Source organism: Athene noctua, chromosome 2, assembly GCF_965140245.1.
Source record: "Athene noctua chromosome 2, bAthNoc1.hap1.1, whole genome shotgun sequence".
In the NCBI taxonomy this organism is placed as follows: domain Eukaryota; kingdom Metazoa; phylum Chordata; class Aves; order Strigiformes; family Strigidae; genus Athene; species Athene noctua.
This window is the reverse complement of record NC_134038.1, coordinates 42,761,359-42,776,903: the sequence shown is the minus strand read 5'-3', so window position 1 is coordinate 42,776,903 and position 15,545 is coordinate 42,761,359. Positions and strand designations below refer to the sequence as shown.

Sequence of the window (15,545 nt, the reverse complement as noted above, 5' to 3'; positions counted from 1 at the left end):
AAATGAAAAGCTACTTGCTCTCACGACAGCTGGAGTTTGATACAAACTGTATGCATAAACCACTTCTTTCCTCTAGAATCCTGCACACCTAGTATGTCAGTTAAGATAAAAAATGTGCTCTGTCAGTATAAAAAGATGAAGAGTCTGCAAGACAGACACACTACAGTTACTAGTGGTTGACTTTGTGAACAGTGCCATGTACATATGGACAGCATATTAGGCAATACCTGGTTTTTAATTAGTAACTTTCATTTTTTGAAGTTTCCTGTAAAACGAGCAGAATTTGAGGTAGAAAAGCTGCAGATCTGAACAGACAGTAAGACAAACCTTCATTGGTCTGAATTCTAACTCTCATCCATCATCATAAAAGTAAGGCTATTTTTAACATGCTTGTTTTCCTCAGTGTTTCTTCTTCATAAGTAGTAAAGTAAAACTTTCTCCACTGGTAAATCTCATTAACTATATAGACAAGGGAAATGAAAGTGGCTTCTAGGCCATCATGGAAAAAACCGTTTAAAAAAAATCACCCTTTTCTCCATACTGTCCTTCAATTAATTGCATTCTAATACATGTTAGTCTTAGTTTGCAAGTATTACCAATTCCCATTAGAGTACTGTGACATAGGTGGGCTTAGCTAGCATGTGCATAAATGACATCCATTTAAGGTATAATCTTCCTTTTTCTTGTTTTGGATTTACCAAGAGTCAAGGGGGCTTTCAGTTTTCTAAGTGGTCATTGTCAAAAAGGGCAAGGCCTCCTCAGCATATGTCCAAAATAAATGGATAGTCCTAAGAGTAAAGGGAAAATAAAACAAATCTGTAGACAAGGCAACCTGCCACCCAATTCAGAGAAGCTAAACATAATGCTGTTACTCAAGCTATGGCTGTCATGATACCATTCACTTTAGTTTTATCAGCATCACTCCGTTCTGAAATAATCCCAAAAGAAACCCTGATTATACCATATAATGCCTTTACTTTTAGTAGCTGATTGTCTTTCTTGGCAAGACAGTTGATAGCCCATCTAGACTGACAGTCTTACGCTTTATAACTACAAGTTTATTCTGCTTAGGAGACAAAAATTAAAAATTGTTCTTAAAATATTGCACTTAGATACAAAGACTTCTACCACAAAGTCATAGTATTAGCTTTTAAAATAAATTAGACAAAAAGTAGATTAGCAGCACAAACATATAATTTACATCCTTCCTCCTCCCTACCTCAACACCCATAGTCATCTGTAAATCCTGATATTACTACCTCCAAAATTAAAATATTTCGTCGGCTTTACATCAACACAGCCCATATTTTCATTTCACAAAACCACCATTTGCATAAATCAATCCATTGCTTCAGGAAACTTTTGAACTCCTCAGCTTACCAGGCAATGGTAATGGCACCAGCAGTACAGCCCCTCCTCATGGTTCAGTGAATGGCAGCAAGAAATCAGGTCTACTAGAGGCTTTCCTGGTTCTCTGCCAAATACATGTGGTTTCTTGGTGCTTTCTCACCCAAAAGTTGGCAATTATTAGTTTGTGATGCATGATCATATTTAAGGCATTATAACAGACATAACCAAAGGAACTAATTTCAATTATTGTATTTCCATAATGACATGAAAAGAAAGTTCACTGGATTAGAAATACAGTTTGAGTGAAAGCTGTTGATTAAGAGCCAGTTAAAAAGCAATTTCCTTAAAAATTGTTACTAATGAGAAGTGAGGCACCTTAAGTTCACAGCTACTAGAGAAGCAGACTTTTCCCACCACCACCTTTAACAAGATCCACTTTAGAGTTGTTGGTCTCTGAATTTTGCACTTTTTCAGTCCTTCTTTGCTTGACCTTTGAAGTCAGTCATGATACGAAAGACTCCAAAATAGTCTGCAAGGACAACAGCTGCTTTCACTGGTATCACACTGCAAGGTAGGGGAGTTGAAGAAGAGAAAAAACAAAACAGACATCAGAAGAGTTGTACAGTTTTATCACAGAATTAGTTTTACCTGGCTAATACTGGCAAAGGCAGTATACTCTCCAGAATAAAAGTACCACGAGTCCTCTCAAAATACCAACTACACTCACTTGGCAGTCTGAGTTATTAGGCAGATCAGTCTCCCAACCTGGCTTGCAACAGAGTCAGAAATACCCTAATGCTGGGGCAAGACACCAGATATGCAGTTACTGAGGAGCAGGCCCAGTCTATATAGCCCAGAGTAAAACTGCACCCCAATGGAGTCAACAAGTCACAGTTAGGCATTTCTGTCATTGTTCTGTGGTCTAAGGATAGACTGAACCCCCAGAAACAAAACAAAAAGACTCCAGAAACATGCATAACAATGAAAATTCACACCAACAAATAGAAGCTTAGTTTGCACTTCTAGTCAAACATCCAGCTAACATAGCCCTGGACAGAAAGAGAAAGAGGAAAAAAAAAAAAGGGAAGGCATAACTTACCTTTTCAGAACTAATAAAAAATAAAGAAGGCGTGGTAGCATCAACATCTCTTGGTCTTGCCGAATGGCAGTGATTATCCTCTCAGCCACATACTCTGGCTCCAGAGTGGGAAGCAGAGTTGGCCACCTGGAAGAGAAGAATTCCTACTATAATAGAAATTGCTTTGGATTAATGTTTTACTCAAAATAAAGTCTCCATTTTGCAGTTATTCAACTAAAAAGAAATAAATACCACAAATTCTATGAACAACAGAACCTTCATTATGTTAAATAGTGAGTGACCATTGTTATTTTCCCTTTGTGTGATGTCTCAGAAGACAAATCCACATAGTCCTCATATTAAGACACACTAGGTTTTTATTCAGCTCCTAAATTTTGTCATTATACAAGCATACTGGGCAAAGCTGTGCCACTGATTTCAGGAGGCACATGGGAGTTTAGAAACCAGATAGGATAACTGGAGCCAGCAGAAAGGACACCAATTATGTTTCACATTTCAGCTTAAATGCATAGTAAAGTACCAAGGACTTTGCTATTTGGGCTGCTCAGTCACTGGGTAGCACTGTTAATGCCTGTCTGAGGCCCTAAAGTAACACAAAGAAAAAGTCTAGTTCATTTTCATAAAGGAAATTAGAGTACATAAGATGCTAAACATGCGGGTTGCATAAATACCTCACAAGAGTTTACTCACTTGGTGCTACAGCCATCAAACATTCCTGTGTTCATGAGGAAAGGACACACAGTTGTGGTTTTAACACCAGTCTTTCCCAAATTTCTCATCTCTAAATCAACTGACTCTGCAAAACCAACTGCTGCAAATTTACTTGCAGAGTAATCTGTAAAATAAAACATTAATTGCAGTTAAACATTTTAATTTACTAGTTAAATTTTACTAAACAGGTTCAGTGAGTCCTACCACTGTACAGAGGAGCAGTAACAGTTTTTGACAGAGAAAGTAAAGTAACCAGCCACATGTTTGGTTTTGCTTTTGGTTTTTTGTGGTTTGGGGGTTTGTTTTTTGGTTGTTGGGTTTTTTGTTGGTTTTTTTTTTTTACAGTGTACAACAGCACTGTAGTATAGAAATGATATATACACAGTACCTGCAGGAAATTGCTGTCCAATAATAAAATACTTTACAATAGAGTAGGAACATTTTCAGGATTAGGTTACTAATCAAATTTGCCTTTTATATTATTTACTCCTTTACTTTCACTTTCCCAAGTTAACTGTTGTTCTAATCTGGAAGACAGAGGGTTTTTCATTGCATCCCTGCTATCACCTTTCCACTCTCTACTGAACAACAGCAAATGAAATTATCTTTTCATACCAGACCTTATCTTTGAATCCATGTACTAGCTTCTCATGCAAACTCAAGCTTTCAATACTGTCTAATGTGGTTTCAATTTGAAACTCATTTGTCTTTGTTATCAGTGCCTTGAAACTAGATTTCTTTTACTGCTATGTCACATTATTTCATTTTCCTCCCCCTTTGCATATGTTTTCCAGAAATGCCTTCTGAGTTTGCCCTAATATCAACATTTTCTTTCCATCACTGTATGGATCCTCTTGAATGAATGGCTGAGAGACAGTGAATGCAAAATGAGATATCACACCTCTGTACCACATCTGGATTTTAGTAGTTCTTTGAGTTAGGGAAACCTGTACAGGACTCTGCTTAACATACCTGGGGGAAAAAAAAGTGGCCTCTTCCCCACCAAATACCTGCAGGTTAACTTCAACAATATTAGAAGTTCTCAGTTTCCAAAGTTCTATATGGCTTCTAGATCCTCTAACTGCCTCAGCAGAAAAACCTGTTCCACAGCACTGCTGAGCATCTGGAAAACTCTTTTGAAAGAAATGGTCTAAAGTCAGCTGGTATGAAAGTATGACCATTTGCTTTACCTATATGCAAAGACCCAGAAACTCAAAATTAGGATTTTTATGAGTATTGATTGTAGATTTCAAATCAAACTGTCTAAATGAACATCAGCTTTAATACACTACCTGCAAGATAACTGGTTCCAACTAGTCCTCCTGAACTTGCAATACTAACCAAGTGTCCATGGTTAGAAGCCATCATTGCTGGGAGGAAGGCTTTGTAAGTCTGCAAATGTAAGTCAAAGTTGCAATGAAACATTTTACCAAGTAAGCCATGTTAGAATATTTTGAAGGTTTTGTTTTTAAAGAGATTCTCCCTACAGTTTAAATAAGCTTCCTCCCCTTCCAGTATGGAAGAGAGGGGAGAAAAAGGAAAAAAAAAAAAGAAGAGTTTGTTGTTTGAACTCTAACCTTCAACTAAGCTGGGACTTCCCAGTTCCCAGCTGTACCACTTTCTCCTCAACCAAAGACAAATGTTAACTTGCTGAAAGCTAAAGATATAGGTTCAGCTAGCTGTTAAGTTTCTCTCAGTCTGAAGCTCAGCAGTGCAATGTTTCAACAGAGAATTCACTGCAAATTTCATAAAAATGCAAAAATTTGAATTTCACGTCTTCTATTAACTTCATCTAATCATTGGGATTAATATATTTATGAAGAAACTGAAGCATGTTTTAATATCCCCTTTGCCATTCTTTACAATAGGAACACCACATAGATGAGCACATTAAACTACTCATTTTGGACAAAAGTCTCACTTAAGAGCACTGTCTGAACATGCACTTCTTACTGAAACTATCACAACCACAAAGCAGCTAGAACACTAACAGAACTGAACACTTCTCTGTTACTAGAGCAGCACCTTTTAGGCTGGGTCTGCTTCATGTCAATTAGTATTGAGGGATTATAACATGAACAGCTTCAGAATTTAGCAGATGGTAAACTTCATTTCTTAAGAACATTTCAAAATATGAAGCAATTTTGCTTCTCCCTACCTACCCCAGAAGTTCCCAAAGGACCCACTCTTCCACCTTCTTTTTATTTTACAGACTCCCAGGCACAGAAACTAAGTTTTTGTATAATTTCTGACTGAACTTAGAATGAGCTATATATTCTTGTGTATTTTCCTCAATTCCAAAAGGCAAAATTAATATTGAAAACATGTTAAAAGGATGTTTTAGTACATAAATGCAAAGTATAAGTATTACCCAGAAGTGTGCCATTATGTTGACTTCCATGGTTTTTTCAACAAGTGAATCTGGACAATCAATAAACCTCTTTCCAGTTACGATACCAGCATTGTTGACTAGGATGTTAACGTCACCAACCTCTTTTTTAACCTAAAAAAAAGCCTCAAGATATTATACAATAAGTACAAGACATGTTTTCCAAGTTTTATATATGAAAATATAAGAAGTAGAAATATTGCACATTTCAACTAAGTTGAACTTATTATGCTTGTTATAGATCCAAACACCTCAGGTTCTTGAACATTCTCACCTGATGCCTCCTTATTGCTGAGCTTACAGCTGGATTTCTTTGAAGGTGTGGAGCCCAACAGCTCCACACAAGCTTCTGCTTTCAGCACCTCTGGTTCTTGCTGTGACTGTTCCAGATAAGTCTGTTGCAGAGAGCTTAACTAATGCAACAAGTATTTTGCTACAGCAAATCCATCTTAAAACCAATGAGCAATTCTGTTTGTATGCCATTTCTATGCCATGCAGTGAGACACAGTACACAGCTCCTCAGGTAAGCTCATCAGAGTCAGGTACATCAAATCTAGGTGAGGACTGCAATACCTAAATTTTCATTTGTGACATTCCTTGCGTTATACTCAAATCCTCTTGTTTTCCACAGCACAAGTTGAGCACAGCAGCAGTGCTGCCATACAGCTTGAAGGCTGAAGCCAGTTTGCAGAGTACTTGAGTCTTTTGATGAGAAGGAAAACTGGATTCCCTGCTGGCAGCATTAATTGCCTGCATCCCAACAGTCCAGAGCTTCCTCTCTCCCACTGTACAGGGCAGCAGCTACTTAGCAGGATCTTAATATTTCAGGTATTTCAAGATTCTCCATGCTGTTTTCCATGTTCCACCACTCCTGACTGCAACTGTTAAACACTAGTATGTATTACACAGTAGTTTTCTCACTAGTGGTAACTTCACTTCCATTCCACAGCACACGCATTAAACCAGACTTGCCTACAGCTTTCTGGGGGAGCAAATGGAGTTTTTTTGCTCTCAGCATGTTGGAATTAGAATAGGCAAATGGTCACTTTTGATAATAAGTACTCCTCATATACAGAGGCAGTGAGAAAGTCCACCTGTAAAATGAATTTCCTCCTTACAACCTTTTTATTTAAATATCTTGAATATTTCAATAAACTTTACAGGTCAGGAACTTAAGAGCTTCTCTTACCAAGCAAAAAGGGCTTTTTTACAAGTTTATTTCTCATGAAGACAGCCTGAAAGAACACCACATCTCCATTGACATTAGCTCTCAGGACAACACAAGAAATGAAAAAACTGTAGGAAGGGTAATAGTTTGTTATGAAGATGAAACAAAAGCTGTAGGGTTCTGAATAAAGGAAGATTTTTAGGATGTGTGCATTCACAGAATGTGAAAGCCTTAGGAGCTTCTGGGGCTCATGGTGTAGAAGCTTGTTTCTACTGTATTTACTTCAATTCTAATACTGTAGCAGAATTATTGTAAGATGGTTCCCAGAAAATAAGTTGGCTAAATATGTACACATTTAATTCAGTAAAAGGAAGCATAGTTCTCATAGCTCCAGATCAAGAACTTTCATGAACAGACCCACTCGAGAGAAGAACTATAGGCCAGCTGGTATCAAGATATTGTGCCAGCTCTCAAAAGGAAAATGAAAATATTTAATGCAGTATTTGAAGTACAGTTCATTAATCTGAGCTATCTGGGAAAAAGGAAATAGGTACTCTCTGTGTTGTTTGTGATTTCTGGATCAAGTGCTAAATGTGCTGATCAACAGCTTTGGGAAGCCATGTTGGGTTTGTGCCATCTTGCCATACAGTTGCAAATCACAGAACCTCATTTCTTAGTGGGGTTTCCTTTGCTAGGTGCCCACAGTGAATGAAGAAAGCACAAGCAGATCTGGTAGACTAGCCTGTATAGCAGTAAAGAATTAAAGGTAATTTACCAGTTATCCTTTATCTAGCTTAAATTCCTCATCTTCCTTAAACTTGTTCCAATCTTGCCTGTTTGTTAACTAAGTAAGGATTTAAAACACAGAAAGCAGCCTCAGTAGCATTATAAAGAACAGCTTTCATAATAAATTCATTAGCCAGAGTCCCTCTCCACCTCATTGCTCACACATTCTTGCCTGTCTACTCCCCTCTCAAAAAGCTGTCATGCAACAATTTAAATATTTCTGAAGCAGCACCACATGATCTCCATAGGCACCATGAGACAAGTTGTTCTAGTCGCCAACCTGAGTATGTACCCCTCATCACAAGTTAAAAATAGTATGTGTTCAGAGACATAAATGTAATTATTAGTAAATAATGCTTTAATACTGCCTTGTGTCAGATAATCTAGCCACTTTGGAAGTCTGGACCAGTACACCAAATCTACCCTTTGGGGCAAATAACAAATATCTAAATAAGTGGTCATGCTTCTTTTGTGCAAACAAAAGACAGACAGAGGTGAGGGAATGTGGTACATACAGTTTATAGCTTGGTGATTGGTGCATTCAGGTTGGTCAGGAGAAGGGTAATAGTAACAGAACCTTGATCATCCCATTTCTAACTAGTGGCAAAAACCTGAACCACCTCTTCCTTTGCCACCTGTTTCTACTCAGTCCTCCAAAATATATTCACACTTCAGATGGAATTCAAAGTAGATGCAAGTGCCTTCTTGCAACCCAGACAAATAATTCCAGCTTTACATCATCTTTGTTCACGCTGCCTCCCTATAACTAGATGTGGCAGCTCTTTCCTCAGCAAATTGGCTGTTTTAATTCCCTTCTCCTCGCAGCTCTCCCCTGTGCACAACAGAGCCAAGACACTCAGCCCAGGATTCCACACTCTGCTTTGAGGCCAAGTACAGAAGACCTTTACTGAGCCTTTTTTCTAGATATTAAGGGGGGTGGGGATAATGTCAACTTTCCAGAGCCCTAAACATCTCCATTTGTGCAGTGCAGGAAAGTATGTTTCAGGTATTTGTTTTAGCCCTGTGCAAGGCATGCATTATGCAAACAGCTGATCTGGTTAAACATCTTTTTCAGGTATAAACACTATTTCTTGTTTGATTCTGCATTTATTTTTATGCTTTTATATTGAAGTTTAGTAGTGAGCAATTCCCATGACTCCCAAACAGCATCCTGAAGTGTCTGCTTTCTAAGAACCACAAACCCCTCCATAACTGCCTATAAGAGGTGGAAGAAAACACTGGATTAATTACAGGTAGCATGAAATACCACCAGGAAATGTGCTTCTACTGTTGCTCCTCTGCACAGGAAAGAAGATTCTCAGAGAAGTGGAAAACTGGCTGCAAACTGTCATTTTGACTAACAAGCAAGAAAAAGAAAACAAACAGTGGATAAACAAAAAAAGTACCATGCAAGAGAGGTCCTGGAAGTAAATGTGAGCCCAGATGCAATTTTGCAACATGATAACAAGGAAAAGGCTTCTATTTCCTCACAAGTAGGAAGATCAAAAAACACAGTTACTTCTCTCTTTCAAAGCCCTAGATTCTTAAAGTTTAGTTGAACTCAAGGGAGGAAGGGGTAGCTCAGAAAAGGCCACACTCCTTTGGGGGGGTTGGATACTTCTGGAACAGGGACTTTAGAAATAAATGTTAAGATATAGCTTAGCCAAAAGCTGTCCTTCATCCTGTTGATACAGGAAAGGAACAAGGACACCACATGTGCCTGGCTTTTTGGTTTTCTTCCTACTGAAGTGACTTTTTCCTGGTCTCTCTGTGTGGCTGATGAAGTACCAGAAGCAGGTATTCAAGGTTCACATACATTTCATTTTGGCTTTGAGATTGTTTTACTGGGCAAAGTTTTCAACCATATCCTGCCCTGCCTGCATGAGCTTAGTTCACTGTAGTCTTGCAAAACTCCCAAGTCACTGCATGACACTGAATCACCAGGGGGAAAAAAACAAAAGCTGGAACTGTGCTGCCTCATCTCGCAAAGGCAGACACAACACTATGAGCCAAAGTCTACTACACTGCATTAAACAAACAGTGGCACCAGGCAATAACTAATACTAAAGTTTCTTTGTCACTAAAAAGATAGAAAAGTTGTCAGCATGGTTTTACATCAGTTGTCAGCAGGACATGACGTTTCTGAAATAACAGTAGTAGGGTATTTCCTTCTATGTGGATCAGCTGTTAGTGAACCACTGACAGAATATTATAAGCGAGGAATCATGCACAGAGACCCTCTTACCACTTCTTCGCTCCTGTCTACCTCTTTTTATCATCCCTAACCTGTGTCACACAAATCTACACACACTTCTTTTTATATTTGGCCAGAAAGGCTCTGCTACTGCTTTTCTCCACAGGACTGAAGTGTTAGCCCTTGAATCCTCAAAATCGAAGGTTAGTTTCCATCTTCTTCATTCCAGTGTCCTTCACACTAAAATAATCCCTCCTCCTCCACTCCTCCCAGTTCAGTGGGAAGCACAGTTACAGGTCTGCAGTGAATTCGTGTAACTGCTCCACAGGGATGGCAGATGTGCAACTTACCTGGTGTAACGGTGCTGCAAGGGGGACCAAGGGTGATCAGCATTACCAGAACACAAAACCAGTAGTACCAGCCTCTTAAAAGCTGCAAGTCATGCACAAACATCACTTACCAGAAAGTTTGCTCTAGTCTTTTTTGCACAGATAGAAAAATGCAGAAGGCTAGAGCTTCTTACAGCACCAGAAGAACATTATTTCAGCCAACAAATGTTCCTGAAGACAGCTGGACTTTTTTTTTTTAAGAATTCATCCTCAGGCAAACACTCATTGTGGAAACTTTCTAGTCCAACAGTTAAGTTTAGCAACATTTTAAGCAAATGAGAACAGGTTGTTATAATGGAAACTGTTAAGCAATTTTAGCTTTTGGCAATTCTACTAGTCTGCCCAAAATATCTAACCACATACTATATTTACAAAGCTCTTCAGAAAGGAAAGTAAGAAATATTTAAGACTTCAAGATACATTTTTTAATTCTGATAAAGTGAGTCCACAGAAATCTATTCACAGCCATGGAATTATCTGAAAATTGCCTGAGCAGTTAATGCTTTTTACAATATATGGTCTTTAGGGTTTACTTTTTGTAAAAGGCTGTCAGAACTTGAAATACTGCTTTAGCTCCAATAAACTGATTTTCTCCACTTCACCAGTAAGCTCTTGCTCAGTAATTGAATGAATGAGAAGTTACCCAGTTGAAATGAGCTACTGAAAAAGAGAACCAGCTCTTTTTATTTTTAAAGGAACAGAGATACACAAGTCAGCTCTAAAAACCAGTATTCTTTAAATAGGTAGCATACACAATACATTCTGAATAAATTTATGCTCTTGCTTTGAAGGCACTAGAAATTATCATACATCATACACCCATGCACCCAATCAGAATAGCGTCAAAGCCACAAATAAGATACTTTACCTGATCAGCCACTCTGTAGATGTCCTGCCTTTTGCTACAGTCACAGATGTAACAGTGTACTCTCACTCCCCCATTTTCTCTGGCCAGCCTACTTGTCTCCTTGAGTCCCTCTTGATTAATGTCCCAGAGAACCAGTGTGGCTCCAAGGCTGGCAAACTTCAAAGATAAGACTCTTCCAAGGCCACTTCCCGCTCCTGTTATTAATACTATTTCACCACTAATATTCTTCTTCCGTCTAGGCACAACCCAGAGCACTAGAGACTCCAGCACATAATAAACAAAAAGTACGATGCATTTCAATGTTTTCAGGAAGCAGTTCATCTTAAGGCTATTTCTTCAGATACCTGATAAAAGAAAATGTTCACCAGAGAGAATAAACCATAAAGACAGAAAATGCAAACATCAGTATTTCAGAATTGAAAAAAGCATTTTTTGACCCATTCTAAGTATTTTCTCCAGCCTGCTTCTGAGTGTTGTTCCAAAAAAATGTATAGGCTTACATCTGCACATCTGTACCATTTATCCTGCTTATGTATCATCTCCAGGTTGCTCCTACTCTCCTCCAGAACACAGCACAACTGATTTAACATTTGGCAGAGGCAGGAAACACCTGCCCTCATCTGCTTTAGAAATTCCCCACTCCTCATGTCACAGGTTTCCATCTCTGCTCTGACAGAACGTGGACTCAAAAACTAGAATCAAGAAATTTATAGTTGCCTCTTGAGCATCTTAAGCAGAAGTGTATGGCAATTACAAATCATAACTCCTGGCTTGATCAAATGACTTTAGTGCTCACAAGCTAGTACTTTAGATCAGGAAAAAATCTCCTTTTAGGACCACAACTGTTTTGCTACGTAGACAATCCTTGTCATCAAGAAGTCATAGGCAGACCAAGTCACAGGCGCAACACTGCTGAAAAACGGCCAGCATAGGGAGCTTCAGAGTGCAATAGGCTCAAAAATCTCCAAAACACACCAGGTAGATTACTGGCTGTCACAACTAGCTTTTCAACGACCAGTACTACTATTATTGAGGAGGATCTGCTTTTGCAGTTGAACAAGTGTTTTGTTAGGAATGCACTGCAAAGCTGCTGACTTTCTTCTCTTCACCTCCCTGCCTTATGCAAATGCTCATGGCCTTGAATCATACCATCTCAGGTATGTGTTTAACTTCAAAGTCTATACTCATCACAGTAATGCTGACACCAAGCAGGCATTTAAGTCCTTAAAAGAACGCTATTTAATTCCCAGTATACAAATGCTATGGAAAAAATGCACCCTTGGTCAAAGCAGGTGTTTTGCCAATTATTAGGCCTAGCATAAAGGACACAGCCAGCATAAAGATAAACCAATCACCAAATTGTATTTGATACAAAAGGGTCAGTACATGGGTGAGCACTGGGGGTACAAACAAGTCAGATTATACATAATCAACATCAACCCCACTGACCCCAACAATGACACCCCATGACCAACAATGGGTGGAATAAATGGTGAAATGCAGACTCCCATAGAAGGGACAGGAGACAACCGAGTCAACAAACCAAATACAGAAGACCAGGGAAGCCACATACTGAATCTCTACACAGCCCACACTTACAAGAGCCAGACCTGACTGGAGCCCAGTCCCAGGGAGGCAGGAGGCCCTTCCCCAACAGGGAACTCTGCAAAGTGCATCCACCTCACAGACAGACACTGCCCCTGCCTGCAAGGGGTCCCAGCTTTTACCCCTAAGTGGGACACCTGACCTTTGCTCACTCAATGCAGACACCTGGGGCTCCTTTACCCAATGGCTCTCCCTGCAAGGCCAGCACCACCCTGGGGGGAAGCCTAAAGGTAAACTCACCCCCCCCTTTGTGAAGGGCTGTGGGAATCACCCATATGTCAACCTTAATTTGGGGCTTGGGGTTGAAACCCCAGCATTTCAGCAGGTTTTAATCTTTTACTAACTACAGTATGAAGGATTAGTATCTTCCTTCTCAGCTAAAGGTAGAGCATGCAGGCACTTACACTTCAACCTTTAGCACTACCTGCCCGGTCTGATCACATCTCTTGGTTAGCACTGCTATCTATGTGTATAGGTAATCATGTTTGACAAGTGCCAAGAGATAAGTTACTTACATCTCTGCTACTCAGAGCAAAGTTCATGAAATTTAGCATGTGGACATACACGTGTTATCATGATCTCGTGTTTTGTACATGGGAAACAAGGCCAGTCCTAAAAAGACTACTAGAACAGAGCAAGTTATTTCAGAAAGCTTTCTGGCAGAAAGATTAGGACATCTTAAAACTAGTCCAATAACAGAAAAACATTTGTCAGAAACAAAGCAGGTAGGGAAACAAGTTTTTCTTTCTGAAGGAGTCAAGGTGAATATTTTCTGTTCTTTCCTACCTTTAAAATGGGACAAAGTGTGCGCAGAGGTTCTAGCACACTCACTGGCAGTAACACCAGTAAGAAATGGAAAAAATACCAAAACAGCACAGGAACATTATTCTAGAGCCAATATTGACATTTCCTATAGTAGGTTCTTATAGTTACTATAGATATAACTTACTATAGGTATAAGCAAAACCAGACTTATGCAGTAAATGCGTTATTAAGTTTCATGTACATAAAAAGCCAGCAAGTTTTTTGAAACACAGATTCTCTGCTGGGTCTAAAACAGAAGCAACAAATCTTTAAAATAAATGCAGTTGCTGATTTTAACTTAATTACACTAACAATGCACTTAGCATAACATCTTCCATTTGCATGACAGGAGATTGGTATTTCTGGAGTAGATAAGGATGTTACAGTTAATCCCTGTGGAAAAGCAAGAGGCAATTGCCTTCAAAAGGTAATACACAATTTGACCTAAACCTAGTTTAGAACTTAGCAGTAATTTATTAAGTAAAATTATCAGGTATTAGGCTTGCATAGGACAGAGGCACATCAGGTCTTAGATAAATACTGAGCGCCTCTTGGAGAAGTACAGTTTAGGCATAGGAGACTGTTAGAACACCAACGCTGCATTCTTCAATGAGACACTTAACTTCCACTGACACGTCTCTTGCCTAACCCAGCTCTGAGCAGGCCAGGAGTCCTCCATTCTCACAGGCTCCCTGCATTAGTACTGCTAATTACACCAGCTCCTGTTACCAAGCACATCCATTCACACAATTAAATCAGCCAACACATTTGGCTGATTTCGGCTGCTCAACTACAAGTGAGCAGGGATCTATTTACAGGTGAATTAACCAAGGGTACCTTCAGCACATGTAAAATCTCAGATCCCTTCTGATACCATGAATTGGTTTTTAATATTCCTACACCCACACAGACAGAAGCATGGAGGGGCATTTATATTGTAGCGAAGCATCAAAGACATTTAAAAGGCTTTTCAGACAGATTTCTTTTCAAGTGCAGAGGACTTTGCCCACACAGACTTTTCAGTACATGTGCTAACAACGCTCACAACCGAGCGGCTCTTGCAGACTGTCAGCGGTCATGAAGCACAAGGACAGAATTGAGGCTGGCACCCGAACCACAGAACACCTCTGCAAGCCAAAGGGATTAAAGGCTGATAACACCATCACCTGAGCAGCTCGGCAGGCATGACTTTGCTCACTGCATCTACAGGGTTGTGAGCCCCCCCCAGAAAACACAGTGGCCAAGACCGAGGTGTAGCAACACCTTCCTCACCCCTGGAAGGCGCTGGACCATCCCACTGCCGCTGGGCAAGCCTCGCCTGCCACCCCAAAGAGCATCATAAAAAAGCCTCCAGGGCGGCTTCCAGCTGCGGTGACCACCTCATCGCCCCCGCCCCGAGAGCGGCACCTGCCCTCGCACCGGCAGGAACCGCGGCCCCCCCGCGCCAAGCGGCCGCACACCCCGTCCAGTTCCCCATAACGCGCCCTCCCGGCCCGCACCGGGACCCCGCGGGGCGGGTACCTCCGTCCGCCGGGCTCAAGGACAGAGACGGCACCTCCGCCTGCCCGGCGCGGCGACCAGCGGCTGCGGGGCGGGCGAGGGGCAGCCGGGGCGGGCGCAGGCAGCGCGGCCTTTATGCCGGCAGCCCGCCCCGCGCGGGGCTGACCGGATGCCCGGGGGCGGGGCGGAAGGGGCTCGGCGCGCCGCGGCGGGGACCTGCGCTGCGGACAGCCCCCCGGCCAGAGCCCCGGCCCGGCCAGAGCCCCGGCCCGGGGGGGGGCGGTGCTGGCCCCCGGACCCCTCAGCTCTGGGGCGGGGGTAGGGCGAGGGGCTCTAAGGACGAAGGAGCTTGTTGGGCGGCGGCTCCCCGCCACTTTCCCTTAGTTTCTTTTTAAAAAACCCTGTATTTATAACGTGCTTTCTTTTGATTTTTATGGGGGAGGAAATAACTTCTGATGGAGAGGTGACTGGCTGGGAGAAGGTGGATTTCGTGCGGGCTGATGCGGGAATGAGCCCAGGTGGGCTGCGGGGGGAGCAGGGGAAGGTGTGTGGGTGCTGGAGACTGAGGGAGAGGAGGGCGCCCGTTTTGGCTTCCGAGGAAGTTTGGGCAGAATTGGGCTTCGGGGACACGTAGGATTTAGAGAAGCCCGTGTGAAGAAGTCACTACACTTGGTGTGATTGT

At 41.1% G+C, this 15,545-nt stretch overlaps 1 protein-coding gene across 1 annotated transcript; it reads right to left on the bottom strand.

Annotated features, from left to right (window-relative positions):
- Window positions 1-1,037: 1,037 nt before the first annotated feature.
- SDR16C5 (short chain dehydrogenase/reductase family 16C member 5) lies at window positions 1,038-15,015 on the bottom strand. The gene is made up of 7 exons (XM_074898935.1): window positions 14,885-15,015; window positions 10,955-11,298; window positions 5,532-5,663; window positions 4,453-4,552; window positions 3,140-3,284; window positions 2,450-2,575; window positions 1,038-1,914 (listed from the first exon to the last, which is right to left on the bottom strand). The coding sequence occupies exons 2-7, from the start codon at window positions 11,273-11,275 to the stop codon at window positions 1,821-1,823; spliced, it is 918 nt and encodes a 305-aa protein (XP_074755036.1). The 5' UTR covers window positions 11,276-11,298; window positions 14,885-15,015; the 3' UTR covers window positions 1,038-1,820.
- Window positions 15,016-15,545: the final 530 nt, after the last annotated feature.